This window comes from Lissotriton helveticus, chromosome 1_1 (assembly GCF_964261635.1).
Source record: "Lissotriton helveticus chromosome 1_1, aLisHel1.1, whole genome shotgun sequence".
Taxonomy (NCBI): domain Eukaryota; kingdom Metazoa; phylum Chordata; class Amphibia; order Caudata; family Salamandridae; genus Lissotriton; species Lissotriton helveticus.
This window is the reverse complement of record NC_136057.1, coordinates 578964343-578980648: the sequence shown is the minus strand read 5'-3', so window position 1 is coordinate 578980648 and position 16306 is coordinate 578964343. Positions and strand designations below refer to the sequence as shown.

Sequence of the window (16306 nt, the reverse complement as noted above, 5' to 3'; positions counted from 1 at the left end):
GAATGTTTGTCACCACTAGAACATGCAAAATATACCAGTACATCTCCTACCTTTCATTTACACAGCACCCTGCCCATTCGGCTACCTAGGACCTACTTTAGAGGGTGACTTATGTGTAAGTAAAGTGGAGTTTAAGGCTTGGCAATGAGTTTTAAATGCCACGTCAAAGTGTCAGCAAACTGCACACACGGGCCCTGCAGTGAAAGGCCTGAGGCAGGTTTGAAAGGCTACTTAATTGGGTAGCACAATCAGTGCGGCAAGCCCACTAGTAGCATTTAGGTTCCAGGCCCTGGGTATATAGTATACCACATTAAAAGGGACTTATAAGGAAACTAAATATGCCAACTGGGTATACATCAATGGCGCCGTGTTTAGGTGAGAAGCACATGCACTTTATCACTGGTTAGTAGTGGTGAAGTGGTCAGAGTCCTAAGGCTAACTAAAAGAAGGTCACAAAAAGAGGAGGAGGAAGGCAAAAAGGTTGGGGTGACCCTTCAGAGAGGACCATTTTACAACGTGTACTTTACCTATAACTTCGACCTCAGAGAGAACAGGCGTTAACACCAAAGATGGTTTCTTGAGCCCTTTGTATATACAGAGACAATGACAGATTTAGATAATGTATTGAGGAGACTATGCTTAAAAGCCTCATTAAAATAGATAGTTAAAACATGGCACCCACTGAGTTACATTGGACTTCAACAGGTCCATTGGAGCCCTGTTGGGACCCATGGCCTTGTTGCTGAGGAGAGCAATAACAGGGTCTCTGGGTGGAGCTCAGTGAGTCCATCAATAGAACACAACTTGCCATAAATGACTTTGAAGAGTTTAACCCACATATCTGCTGTGATATGTTGTGATACTGAGCTTCCCGAATCAGGATTAAATAATGGGCGATTCACAATCTTCACAAAATTAGAGCTAGAATGAGAGGCACAGGCAGTAATAAGATCTTATATGAACAACAGAGATCCAATTGTTTCAAAAGTACTAACCCTCCTAAAACCCTCACCCACAAGGGTGACCGTCTGACTCTCGCATTCAGAGGTTCAGAGGTCGCTCCCACTCGCTCCTCCTCGAGCCCTGCCTTCCAGAGATAGTGCAGCTGCACAGCGCCTGGTATCACCTCTGCATAGCGCTCCTGTATAGCGCTTGGTATCGTTTTACTTGATTGATTAATTTTAATCTGCATTTGCCTGGTATCGTTTTTCTGCGCAATAATTTAATTTATTAATTTGCTCAGTGCTCCTGATTAGTGGCAACTTTAGCGCGTGTACTGCTTAGACTCGCGCTACCCCACCGCCATTTTGCTGTTGTTGTTTGTGTTTACCTGGCCCCGTGTCTCCTCCCCGCTCCCGCCTCCCAAGCTGACCCTCCCACACACTAGCATCGACCTGCAGGCCCCGTCCCCCTCTGCCTCTGTGACCGTCTGACTCTCGCATTCAGAGGTCGCTCCCACTCGCTCCTCCTCGAGCCCTGCCTTCCAGAGATAGTGCAGCTGCACAGCGCCTGGTATCACCTCTGCATAGCGCTCCTGTATAGCGCTTGGTATCGTTTTACTTGATTGATTAATTTTAATCTGCATTTGCCTGGTATCGTTTTTCTGCGCAATAATTTAATTTATTAATTTGCTCAGTGCTCCTGATTAGTGGCAACTTTAGCGCGTGTACTGCTTAGACTCGCGCTACCCCACCGCCATTTTGCTGTTGTTGTTTGTGTTTACCTGGCCCCGTGTCTCCTCCCCGCTCCCGCCTCATAAGCTGACCCTCCCACACACTAGCATCGACCTGCAGGCCCCGTCCCCCTCTGCCTCTGTGACCGTCTGACTCTCGCATTCAGAGGTCGCTCCCACTCGCTCCTCCTCGAGCCCTGCCTTCCAGAGATAGTGCAGCTGCACAGCGCCTGGTATCACCTCTGCATAGCGCTCCTGTATAGCGCTTGGTATCGTTTTACTTGATTGATTAATTTTAATCTGCATTTGCCTGGTATCGTTTTTCTGCGCAATAATTTAATTTATTAATTTGCTCAGTGCTCCTGATTAGTGGCAACTTTAGCGCGTGTACTGCTTAGACTCGCGCTACCCCACCGCCATTTTGCTGTTGTTGTTTGTGTTTACCTGGCCCCGTGTCTCCTCCCCGCTTCCGCCTCCCAAGCTGACCCTCCCACGCTCCGCCCCCGCCCACTATCCATTTATGGACAGATGGACCCACGCCAGCGTCCACGCGCTACGGCCGCGCCGAAGGTGCGCCAAAAGTAAGCCCGTCTACGCCCGTCCGCGCCTGGACCGCGCCCAGCGCCAGACCCCCTGGTTCCCGCAATGCCCAGCCCACTCGCAACACTTACGATGCCACCACCCTCCTAGCCCTTAACCCCGGCCGTCCCCCAACTGCGTCCAAGCCGCTCCTGGACTCACCCATGGACCCTTCTCTTGCAAGTCCTGCAAGTTCGACGGCACCAAAACCAACTCCTCATCCACCAACACCAAACAGAGACCTGACACCAACCACCCAAAATGCATCCTGCTCAACACCCGCTTGGTCTACAGACACGCCACCGACCTCTGGAATCTACTAGACACCATCTCACCGGACGTCGCCTTCCTAACAGAAACATGGATGAATGCCTCCTCAGCCCCAGACATCACCATTGCCATCCCGGAAGGATACAAGATCATCCGTAAGGACCGCATCAAGCAAACAGGAGGAGGCATCGCTATCGTCCATAAGAACTCCATCCGCATCTCAACCTTGCCAACGCTGAACACCTCCACTTCCAGATCCACACCGACCCCAAGACCACACTCAGAGGCACCCTCCTCTACCGGCCTCCAGGACCCCGTGCACAATTCAGTGACGACATCACTGACTTTATCACCCCACACGCCCTCCCCTCCGAGGACTACATTCTTTTGGGAGACCTCAATTTTCATCTGGAAAAGAGCAATGACAGTAGCGCCGCCACCCTTCTGGACAATCTCGCCAACCTCGGACTCAAACAACTTGTCACTACCCCCACCCACATTGCAGGTCACACACTAGACCCTATCTTCACCTTCAGCAAACATGTCTCATTCAGTCACACCACAGCTCTTCATTGGACGGACCACAGCTGCGTTCACTTTATCTACAATAAGACCACAATCCACAACCATCCTCAACCCACCCTGCGAAGAAACTGGAACAAAATCACCATCGACCAGATCTCCTCATCGCTTCTTCTAAACCCCCCCGCCCACTCCTCAAACCCCGACCAAGCAGCCATTAACCTCACCCAATGGCTATCCAACAGCGCCGACATCCTAGCACCGTTGAAAAAACGTCAAATCAAACTAGGCAGCAAAAACGCCTCCTGGTTCAACGATGATCTTAAGAAATCGAAGAAACTCTGTCGCTCCCTCGAGAAGGCCTGGAAAAAAGACCCAAACACCAGCACCAGAGACGCCTTCAAAAACGCCACCCGCATCCACCACCAACTAATCCGGTCTGCCAAGAAAGCCGAATTCAAAGACCGAGTAGATAACAACGCCCACAACAGCAAAGAATTATTCAACATCGTCAAAGAATTTACCAACCCATCAGCTAACTCCAACGACATCACCCCCTCCCAAGCCCTCTGCGACTCCCTAGCTTCCTTCTTCCACAACAAAATCGCAGACATCCACAACAGCTTCGATAACCGACCCGGAGACCAACCCACCCAACCTTCTGCAGGACCTTCACCCCCCTTGAACATCCTTAACGACTGGAACCCAATCTCCACTAAGGACACCATCCGCCTGATGAACTCCATCTACTCAGGATCCCCAACTGACCCATGCCCTCACCACATCTTCAACAAAGCAGACTCCATCATAGCACCACACCTCCGAGATGTCATCAACTGCTCCCTCAACTCCGCCACCTTCCCGGAAAGCTGGAAACACGCAGAACTCAACGCCCTTCTGAAGAAACCCACAGCTGACCCCACTGAACTCAAAAACTACCGCCCCATCTCGCTTCTTCCATTCCCGGCCAAAGTCATCGAGAAAGCTGTCAACAACCAGCTCGCCACCTTCCTCGAAACCAACAAATCCCTCGACTCATCACAGTCCGGCTTCCGAGCCAAACACAGCACTGAGACCGCACTTATCGCAGCAACAGACGACATTCGAACTCTACTAGACAATGGAGACACGGTCGCCCTCATCCTCCTCGACCTCTCCGCTGCCTTCGACACAGTCTGTCATAGCACCCTTCTACAACGCCTCAAAAACGTCGGAATCCAAGGAAGAGCACTGGAATGGATCACCTCGTTCCTCTCCGGAAGAACCCAGAGAGTCCGCCTCCCACCATTCAAGTCAGAGGCCTCTGAAGTCATCTGCGGCGTGCCACAAGGATCGTCACTCAGCCCCACCCTCTTCAATGTATACATGAGCCCCCTTGCGGCCATCGCTCGCCAACACAATCTCAACATCATCTCCTACGCTGACGACACTCAACTGATCCTCTCACTCACCAAGGACCCTAACATCGCCAAGGCCAACTTACACGAAGGAATGAAAGAAGTAGCCGAGTGGATGAGGCACAGCCGTCTGAAACTGAACTCGGACAAAACGGAAGTCCTCATCTTAGGCACCTCCCCCTCCGCCTGGGATGACTCTTGGTGGCCAGAGGCCCTTGGAAAAGCACCCATCCCGACGGACCACGCACGGAACCTGGGCGTCATCCTGGACTCCTCACTCTCGATGACCAGACAAGTCAACGCCGTTTCATCATCTTGCTTCAACATTCTTCGCATGCTGAAAAAAACATTTAGCTGGATCCCCACCGAAACTAGAAAAACGGTCACCCACGCACTGGTCACGAGCCGCCTGGACTACGGAAACACCCTATACGCCGGTACCACCGCAAAACTCCAGAAAAAACTCCAACGCATCCAGAACGCTTCAGCCAGGCTCATACTAGACATCCCGCGTAAAGAACACATCTCTGGTCACCTGAAAAAACCTCCACTGGCTCCCCGTAAATAAGAGGATTACTTTCCGCCTCCTAACCCACGCACACAAAGCACTTTACGAACTTGGACCCGAATGCCTCAACACACGACTGTCCTTCTACACCCCCTCCCGTCAGCTACGATCCTCCAACCAAGCCCTTGCCACTATACCTCGCATCAACAAAACCACCATGGGAGGTAGATCCTTCTCCTACCTGGCAGCTAAAACTTGGAACTCACTTCCCACTCACCTTCGCCTTACTCAGAACCACCTAGCATTCAGAAAGCAACTTAAAACTTGGATATTCGACAAGTAATTCCCCACCCTTCCTCAAGCGCCTTGAGACCCTATGGGTATGTAGCGCGCTATATAAATCTTTTGACTTGACTTGACTTGACCAGGGTTGCCCCTTGTTGGCATGCTTCATCTTTGGGTCCATTACGTTCCGCCTATGAAATAAGCAGGAGCACTTTAGGTGTATCCTAATGATAAAGGAAATGGAAAATGATGGAAGTGGAAACGTTTTTGGGACAGTGAGATTACAAATACCTGCCTAGTAGGTGAACCACTATTTATTCTGGCCTTTCGTTGGTATATTTAAAAACAAGGGGAAAAAATGAAAGGAAAGGCATTAATGTGCCTGCCTTTCCAAAAGGTGTTTCAAGTCGTACTTCATGGATTTTCATCAGGACCAAGGGAAAATGACTCCCTGGTACCACTCCTGAAACGCTAATCATGAGACCTGTTGCATGAGTGGTTAAACCATTTCAAATAGATAGGTGAACACGGTTGAGAAGAGGAAAGAAGGACAGCCATGTGCTGTCTTATGATTTCAGATGTGTTAAGATGGGTCTTGTCTGTGCATGGGGATCAAGGTATAAAATAAAGGCATCAGGGTAAAGGGTAAAGGCTAAACAAGTTACAATGAAAGAACGATGACCTTCCAGCTGAGCCTGTATCCTTGGTCATGTGGTGTCAACCGCCCATTAGTTACATTTTTGACGAGGTCCAAATAACGCCTCCAGTGTAAGTTGGTTGTTAAGGGGTCCCAATTACATCTTGTTTCCCATAGTACATTATATTTAAGGCTACCTGTTTTCCGTTTTTACATATAAATACAAACAAAAAAACATTACTTTTCTTGTCTGCATTTTTTTATATGTAGATAAAAACGGAAATTGAGTTACTTTTTAAGTAATTTAAAATACTGTCTGCCATGACTGCCAGGCCAATAGATGTGTAGATTGATAGATAAGGAGGGTAAACATCCATTACAACACAGTCATTACATTGCACTGCTTTTACAACGCAACTGTTACAACGCAACTTCCTTTCCATTCCCTACCATAACAATGCATGCCATCACAATGCATGTCAGTACAACACAAGCCATTACAATGCATACCATTACAACACATGCCACTACAACGCATTATAAGGGAAGTAATGGAGATTTTTCTGTTTTAGGGTGGGTGTGAGTTTTGGGGTAGGTGGTACTAGGAATTTTTACCCCTACGCCATCCAACACTTTCCCTACTGTTGCACTCACTGGAGTGAGAATAGTAATTTTTACCCCTACACTATCCAACACTTACCCTACTGTTGCCTTAAAAGTATTATGCGTTGTAATGGTATGCATTGTAATGGTATGCGTTGTAATGGAATGTGTTGTAATGGTAGTTTTTAAAAATGCGTGGTAATGGCATGCATTGTAAAATCATGCGATGTAATGGTGGTTGTAATGTAAAAACCACATGGTAAAAGTATGCATTGTAATTGTTTGCGTTGTAACGTTATATATTCATAAGGAAGGCTAGAAAGTAATTTTAGTTAAGAGGCTTTAACAGCAGTAGATATGCACAAGGTTGATCCAGAAATTTGCATATTTTCATATAAGTGCACTGATTTATCTTCTGCTGGTATTCACAGCACTGAAACCTGGCAGATATTCAAGCATGAGTGCATGTTTATCAGTTAAATAAATGTGGAAATATGCTAATTTTAGCTTAATTTTTCCACAAAACCCAAAATAAATATGGATTAAATTAGCAGAAAAAAAATATGGATAAATACAGACGGAAATGGCAACAAACAAAAATACCATAAAACCAAGAACCCTAATTACATTTCATCAAGGCAGTAGAGTCTATGGTGGTGAAAGCACCTCTCTCAGTAAATGTGGGAGCAATAACACAATCACCAGGCTTCATTTAACTCTCACACAGAGCACACAAGTTATAAATGCTCACCAGGGTACTAAACAGCTTACTCAGACCAGTATGTTCAAAGTGAATATCTAAGAAGAATGAGGAATCCCATTGGTAGGCCTACAACCATTACAACGATGCAAATTAAAATCGCCCATGAAAACCACGATTAAAAGCACTGACAGAATAAAAACATTTGTCAAACTGAGACCTAAGTATACTGACATGATCAGAAGTAGAGTGGGAGCTATTGGCATTATACTGTTGGACACTTTCCTATTGACTGTGTTGTAGACCTCTTCTACCTTGGATTGGAAAGACGTGGGCAAGGAATTGCAAAAAACCAGGCTACAGTTTTAGATTAAAGATTCAAAGGACTTTGAAGTGGATACATTCAAGATTCTATGGAGTTGAGATTGGCAGACAGAAGAAGTATCATTGTTACGAGAAGCAACAGCTGTATGATGACTTCCAGCTTACAAACAAACATGATTATAAAAGTAATCCAGAGTTACTAGGGTGATGCCTGTGTCTGGACCATGTTATACGGTCAGTGCCCTAATCATGTGTCTTGTACACTTCATGTTGTTGACGCTCACGTTGTCTCTGGCTAAGACTTTTGGACCCTTGCCCAACCTTATTTCTGAGTTGATGATAATCTTCCATAGAACTATCCTTTAGTTTGGAGACATCGGTCAAAACCACAACAAACGATGTAGCTGCCGATGGGAGATCGAAAAGTATATAATCATGGTCAAACATGTCCACCCTGTTGTTTGAGTTATGCACCTCACCAGGGAAAGTGCTCCTCAATATGGTGTGTGAGAGAAAATCAGATGAACGCACGCTAGGGGGCCAGACAACCAGAAGCTAGGAGGGCTAGTCGAACACTCGCTAAGAGGGCCAGGCATAGGGGCACTAGCCTTGGCGATCTGGCCCTCACTCTGCTCTGCAGAAAGAGGTTACTTAGAAGGGGACTTAGGGGCCGATGTGGAATATAATAAAAATTACTTGTAACAACAGAAACTACTGGGATTTTAGGCAACAAACTGCTAATGGAGGAGGTGAATTAAGCGGCTGGATCTGCGTTAGTAATAGCACATTGCAGATGGACAATTGCATCAGTGGTAAGCCTGGTCCAAGAGAAAGGGGCACTCAATATTTCAGAAATAGGATCTGTTGATACATTAGTAATGTTCTTAAAATTAGGGTAAATAGTGGGAACAATAGAACCCACAGCAGGAGGACTGGTAACCTGACCCTGTACCTCCTCCACCACGGTAATCTCCTCTGTAATGTTTCCCACCATAAAATGTAAAAAGGTCAAGATGTTCGACCCATTATGGGCTCCCTTGTGAGAGGTGTGAGCAGGTGAATGTTTTTGCTTACCCATGCAATAAAGGCAAGTGTGATGACAAAGTTATGAGGTCCGGTCTCAATTGGGCGAGAACTTGCGCAGCCAGGCCTGAAGTTGGCCCAGTGTTTGCCCAAGCTGATGTCTAGGCACACCTTACACACTTCCCATGCAGCGGGTCAGCTGTGGCACTTAAAAGCATGATCTCCAGGCCCCTGCACTCTCCTTAGACAGGGAATGCTGTCAATTGAAATTCACCTGAGCAACATTGGTGCTGTGGCGTCCTGAACAGCGGGTCAGCTTCAGTGCTTAGGAACGCGATCTCCAGGCCCATGCCCTCTCCTTAGTCAGGGACTGCTGGTAATTGAAATTCAGCTAACCAGCACTGGTGCTGGGCTTCCTGAGCAGCGGGTCAGCTTCAGTGCTTAAGAACGCGCTCTCCAGGCCCATGCCCTCTCCTTAGGCAGGTACTGCTGGTAATTGAAGTCCAGCCCAGCAGCGATGGTTCAATGAGATAAGTTATTTTGTCCAAATAGTTGCACTTTTCAACTGTTTCCAGTGCAGCAGATCATCTATCTGATTCCCGGAACCTGTGCAGCTTTCTTTGCTGGATACAAAGGCATGGCTGAACTGACCATTGGCACCCCAAACAACCTTGTGGGAGGGACATGTAAATAAAGACCTGTTTCTTTTCTAAGGGCTAGATCCGAGTAAAGTTTGAGGGCTAGGATAATAGAAAATGTTGCAAATCTGCATCTACAGAGATACGTTTCTTTTGGGCGCACCCTTTTCCAACTAAGAGATGATTCTATGAGTTCACCTAGAACGCCAGTCATAGGTTTCCATTGATGCTCCTGGGTAAATATGTCTTTCCTTTTTGGTGATGGAAATTTATCACTGTTGAATTATGTACACAGTGCAATGCTGCTTTATGATATGCCAGCGCAGCTGTGCATTTTCACATTTTTGTCCTTTTTTTCTTCTCCACAATGAAAATATTATTCTCTCTGGAGAAACCACTTTCTCGCCTCACCAACAAACATTGGGTGTTTGCGCTGTTCCCCTTTCCACTTTAGAAAGGTATTATTATTTAGGCACAGCACAATCTGTGATTAGTAGATCACTCTTTAGTGGATGCCTAGCAGTCGCAAATCATGCCTAGCATTCGCAAATCCAGCTATTTGCACATGTAAAAACTGATGGGGCTAGGATTCATATCTAGATTTTTACCTTATCATTTCTCCAGAATCCCAGAACAGGTCAACTGGACCTTTTTGTCTGCTAAGAAGTGTAGAGGGGATGTTTCCAAACTCATAATTAAACAGCTTTGCAAATCGACAATCAAATTCAATTTAAAGAACCACTGACTACGCACTGAAGTTAAGAATTTATTACAAAGCCTAAAATAATTGGACATACAAGCACATACAAGCGCCTCAGCAAGAGGTTCAAGAAATAGACTGGCACTAATACAAACATAATCCTACGACGGAGTCTCAGACGACTCAGAATGAAAAGCAAAGTCAATTCTAGGAACATCCGGCATCCAATTAACGTCCCTATTTGAAGTCTGGACTGCATTGACAAAAGGAAAGAAAAGGTTAATCTGTCCCTACACTAACACTAAGGTGACATCCCTACTTAACAATTCCCTTCAGGCAAGAGTAAAGGTGTCAGCCGTGAAGACTCCCTAAGAAGTGCATTTACGTTTCTCAAATAAGTAGAGTAAACTATTGAGCTCATTCTAAGATGCTCCTTCCTACACCCCACTCTGCCCTAAGTTCCCTCTTAGCTGTCTAAGTTGCCTACACCCTGCTCTAGCAACCTCCTGACAAAGTCTGCTCTCCACCCTCGGGGTCTTTCCTTAATACTAAACTCCCGAAATCGTAGATAAGCCCTGGGCACACCCCTCTGGGCTGGTGTTGGTCTTCGGATTTTTACCAGCATGGCATCCTTCCATCCAGCGTCCGTTGAGGTGTCCTTAGAGCCCAGGCACCTTCTTTCCAAAGGTTGCAGATGAACATTCGTCTGGCACCTACTCGTCCTCACTCCTACCGGCCTAAGTTCCAAACAATGGACTTTCTACCTAACAAGCTCCGTGGCCTTGCACCTGCAACTGAAATACGTGAGAAGCAATCTTGTGCACATCCAAAGTTACAATTCAATATTCGCAGAGAACAGCACCCCTCCCAACAAGCAGCTATTTCACAAGAATGGACTTTCTACCTAACAAGCTCCGTGGCCTTGCACCTGCAACTGAAATACGTGAGAAGCAATCTTGTGCACTTCCAAAGTTACAATTCAATATTTGCTGAGAACAGCACCCCTCCCAACAAGCAGCTATTTCACAAGAATAACCAATGGTAACTAAAGAAATTACAGTTAGGCCTCTTCTGGCTTTTCTTCATGTCCCAGGCCTTTACACGTTTAAATGCATTTCTAAATGACTACATTATAAGCAGTGCACTCTATTCTTTTACAAATACAACATTACATTTCATCTCTAAACGTAAGTTCTTTGCCACGTTAAAGCGTCACATTCTATCTGATACACGTGCAACTCTTAATAGGGCACGTTAATTAATCCTACAATATACACGTTTAGTAGCATTTCTACCTCATATAAAGCATTACACTCCTGTTAAGGCTCTACATTAATTTGCAACGTTATGAAGTCATCGATTACACATTGCACTAATTCCCAAACTACTGTTATATCTCTAAAAACACAAATTAGTATACCCTCTTAATATGCGGGTGCTGACTACGGGAGATATGGTGCATCCCTACAATTTTCAAAATGACATGGCGCTCTCTCAGTTCCCCCCTTTGATGACCTGTGCCATCACACAATACCACCCTCATGGAAAGAACCACTTTAAACAGAGCTTTTTGCCTCTTTCCCTCTCCTAAGCAACTCCATGTTTTTGAGATTCTGATATTGACTGTCCTGCAGTGTCTCCATCCGCCTCTCTTGCATTCTCAATGATCTCTCCAGTCTGCTTGATCTGTACCATTTATAAGCTCGTACCAAACCCCACAATCCAATCACACATGCCACAACTATGACAAGGGGTTTCAACACAAAACCAAGAAAACTCTTTCCAAGGTTTGCAAACCAATTACCGACTTTGCTATACCCTTTACCAACTTTTTCCCACACAGTTTCCTCGGTCAGATCCTCAATCTCACTATGGATTGCAGAAATGTTGCTTATATATTTCTCCAGATCTTTGCTGTTGTATGGTATATAAGTAGAACATTCTTGGACCTTCAAAAGTTTACAGACTCCTCCCTCTTTTGCTAGAAGAACGTCTAAAGCAAGACGATTTTGTAAAACCATAGTCCTTATCGACAACATCTCACCTTCAACCAAATCCAATGACTTAGCTGTATTCATTGACAACTCATCCACAACAGTCGCCAACCTTCTGATTTTCACATCATTCATGATCACTCCTAAAATTGGTATCATTGCTCCAAAAATGTCTCCAACTATGGCTCCTGCACTTTCACTTCGCTTCACTCTCACATGTTGTCCTCCTTCCAAAAGTTCAAAATCTTCCGCATGATAAATCTTGGGAAAAATGATTGCTAAATAGCATGTTCCATACCATTTCTCAGGCAGTCGCACATATGCATTCCTCCCACAAACAAAATACACAGTCTGAATAATCTGCACCACACTTTGCAAGAAGTATTTTGAATAATATTCCAAAAGTGAAAGTATGCTGACACGTGGTAAGGCCTACATACATATTCTCATAATATGTCTGTGGTCTATGAAGGCACAACTTCCCTTTCTGCACTTCGTCTAGAGCTATTGGACCATAACTTCCTTTTGACTTGTGCAGCTTTTCTTCATCGGTCCAATCTACCTTACGCTGTCCTGAATCTCGCAACTGCTTTTGTCTCTGGTACCTATCTTCCACTTGTTTTATAAATTTCTTCTCTGTGTCTGACAACAAACATGTCAGATGAGCATAAGACGTATCCAACTCTTAAGTCAGAATGAAATACGCCCCAAGTCTATCTTCTGATTTGTAATAATCATACTTGTTCAAATGCTTGTAAGCGGGTACTTCAGGAAGTCCAGCATCATAATTCGATAAGAAATACTCAAAATGATTTCGTCCATAAAAAATGCTAAGCAGCAAATTTAATGAAATTCCATAAATTCCAATGGAAGGTGATGGCATTTAATACCCTCATCTACATACACCCATAACAAGTTTTCGCATCCATGGCCTCAATATACTCATACAACAACTTTGCATACGCATTAAGCTTGAAATTACCTCTAGACAGATCTACATGTAACCTACGACTCTCCTCTAGCAGCAAGGCTCTTCCTATTTTGACCTCTTTTCGGAGTAGTAGATGTAGGTGTCCCCTCCACCTCCACTGCCTGCTCATGTGGTACTAAATATGAAACTACAACTACCAGAATAATGAAGAGTATCACTCCTCCTATAAGTGTTCCTACAATGCACCTAGCTCTACGATTTGGATTTCCAGCCTCCATGGTGTCAAGACAATTTGCAGCTTCTCTTGTTTGGCAACAACCTTCACTGTCTCTTCTCTCTAACCTCAGTTACTTGAATCAGTTCGAACCACACCTTAGAAGCTGGAAGTCCCCTTTGAATTTCAGTTCCTTATTTACAGTTTTCAAAGACAACCCTAACCCTTCTCTGTCCTCTATGAGAAGCCCCTAAATTTCTTCTTCCTCCACTCGGACCTAGGATGTCAAAGCAGGTTTATTTACAGAAAAATCTTAGTCATCCATAATAAGATTTGTGCCAACTGCCTCTAGCACATATTCCAAAAGTTCAAGACAAACAACAATAGATTCATGAGATGATATTTCAGGACTAAACATAGGAAAAAGCAGTCTACTCAAAATCAAATGATGAATTCTGTTCAAATTGGTGGATTCGGGACTGTGATTGTCAATACACCTTCAATCTCAAGTCCTGGTACCAACAACAGCACATCCAACTTGATATTAGGACTGGTACTGATCACTGTCACTGCCCTCATCCTCCCCAATCTCAAAACTCCTGGCATCAGTCACAATGTAAGTCCACTCAGGAGTCGCGTACCTACGGCAAGGCACCCTCGTTCGTCTAGACCTCCACGAGCTTGCCCTTCCTCGCCTTCGTCTGATTCAGATTCCTCAGACACAGGAGCAAGGTCTCTTTCAGAAACCAGTCTCAAGTTCAGTTGCCTTTGTCTCTCCGGCCCCTGTTCCTCTGCTCTGCTGGCTCTCGCACCTTCTGCTTGCTCACCCTGCTCGCGACTTCCTTCAGCAGAGTTTGACTCTGGACCACTTTCACAGCAGCTTCCCCTTTCGGAGTCAGTTTTGGAGTCGCTGCCATTGTGACCCTCCTCAGCTTGATTTTGTGAGCAACCAGCTGCATCAGACACCCTCACAGATTGGCTTGTCCCCTCCTTTGGCCCTGCCACATCAGCTGGATTTTCATTCGGAAGAGGAGCTGTTTCATTCAAGGGTGCTGGAACTCGATGGGTATCTGAAGCATGTATCCAGTTCGGCAGCCCCCCACACTTCACAACAGTGTTCGTGACTAGGATGGCCTCTCCACCGAGCATCCAAGCAGCTCTTTCGCACGTGCTTCCGAACCAACACCCAGTCTCCCGGACTCAGGCCATGACAGAGATCACTGCATGCCGGGACCACAGCAGCCTGCACCTGATGAGACACAGAACGGACGACATCAGCGAGTCCCTTGCAATAATCGAGGATCAGATCATCTGTGATAATAATCTGGGCCGCTGCTGGCACCGCTGGCAACCTCATAACCCTTCCCATCAACACTTCATGAGGTGAAAGACCCGTTCTCCTATCTGGGGTATTGTGCATACTCATCAACACCAAGGGCAAAGCATCTGGCCACTTCAGAGATGTGGATGAACACACTTTTGCCATTCGAGCTTTTAGAGTCCCATTGATCTGCTCCACTATTCCAGAAGCCTCTGGACGACAACTACAATGGAGACTCTGATCAATATTCAGTGCTTTGCAAAGCATCTACGTGATTTCGCTATGAAAATGCCTTCCTCTTTCCGATTCCAAAGAGGCTGGAGTCCGGAATCGAGGGACAAGCTCCCTCAACAACAGCTTAGCTACTGTAAGCGCGTCGCACCTGCAGATCGGGTATGCCTCTACCTACCTTGAAAACACACACACCACTACCAAGATGTACCTCAAGTGGTTGCACTTAGGCATCTCGATGAAGTCCAATTGTATTCTTTTGAAGGGCCCTCCTGACCTCCCAATGTGACTCATGGTAACTGCAGTCCTCTTTCCGACATTCATTTGTTGACATGTAACACATCTCTGACATACAGCTTCTGCCACCGCACGAAACCGTGGGTTGTACCATGTCAGTCGGAACACTCGCACCATCGCATCCCTTCCTAAATGCACTGCACCATGAATCTGTCTTGCCATCGGACTCAGCAACTCATCCGGCAACACTGCTCTTCCATCACCAGACACCCAAATGTCCACATCCCCTTTCATGCAGCCTGAATTGATCCACACATTCTTTTCGTGGTCTGACACCTGTTCTTGCAAACACTTGAGCTCATCCCAAGTATCTGCCAATGGCCAGCACCATGTTAAAATCGGTTCTTTCTTCGCCCCCTAAAACATGGTTCTCAGTGAAGATATAACCTTGTTCGGCATAGAATCGTGCAACCTCGTCCGCATAGCGGTTTCCGAGTGACACAAAATCTGTCCCTTTCCCATGAGCCATGCACTTTACCACATCGATTTCTTTGGGACGTTGTAAGGCCTCTAAAAGCAACCTCACAAACTCCCCATTGCGGATGGGTGATCTTGACGACGTCATGTAGCCTCTCTGGGACCATAACTGTCCGAAGTCTTGAACCACACCAAACCCATACTGGCTATCAGTGTAGATTGTAATCCGAATCTGATCTGCTTCTAAACAGGCACGAGTCAAAGCAATAATCTCAGCCACCTGAGCGGAGTATACTCCTTCCAGGCACACAGCTTCAACTACTCCGGTAATGGTACATACAGCAAATGCTGCTCTCTATTGACCAACACTGTCCCTTAAACATGAACCATCAACGAAGAAAATTTCATCAGGGTCAACCAATGGTTCATCAACAATGTCAAGTCTCGGTTTGGTACAAAGTTCAGTCACATCAAGACAATTGTGGTCCGCACAATCTTCAAGGGCATCAAGGTAGCAGGATTCAAAACAGAACACCTCTTAATGGTCACATTCTCCGTAGCAAGTATAACCTGCTCGTAGCGTGTGAGGCGATTGTTCGTCAGGTGCTGTGTCTTGGTCTTGGTCATTAGCAACTCAACAGAATGTGGAACATGTACAATCAAAGGGTGACCCATCACAATACTCTCGTACCTTTCAATGCTGACACCGGTTGCAGCAACGGATTTGAGACATTCGGGCAACGCTGAAGCTACTGGATCTAAAGTAGCTGAGAAGTAAGCAACTGGTCTACGGACACCTCCATGATATTGTACTAGTACTACCAAAGCGCAACCCTCTCATTCACAGCTGAATAGTGAAAAAGGCTTATTGTAATCAGGCATTCCAAGTGCCGGAGCACGACAAAGATCCTCTCGCAACTCAAGGAAAGCCTTCATACATTTGTTGTTACATGGTACCGGATCACTCACATCCTTGTGCGTCAGTCTCTGCAAAGGCTTCGCCTTCAATGAAAAATTGGCAATCCCTTGGCGACAGTAGCCAA

At 45.9% G+C, this 16306-nt stretch overlaps 2 protein-coding genes across 7 annotated transcripts in view; one reads left to right on the top strand and one right to left on the bottom strand.

Annotated features, from left to right (window-relative positions):
- ABCC9 (ATP binding cassette subfamily C member 9) overlaps nt 1-16306 on the top strand; it is a 1243587-nt gene that overhangs the window by 164126 nt on the left and 1063155 nt on the right. The window lies entirely within an intron of this gene.
- Nucleotides 15729-16306, bottom strand: part of LOC144755804 (uncharacterized) — a 51227-nt gene continuing 50649 nt past the window's right edge. The window contains exon 5 of the mRNA XM_078645498.1: nt 15729-15896. Within this exon, the coding sequence (XP_078501624.1) occupies nt 15729-15896 (168 nt within the window). The remainder of the gene's footprint in view (nt 15897-16306) is intronic.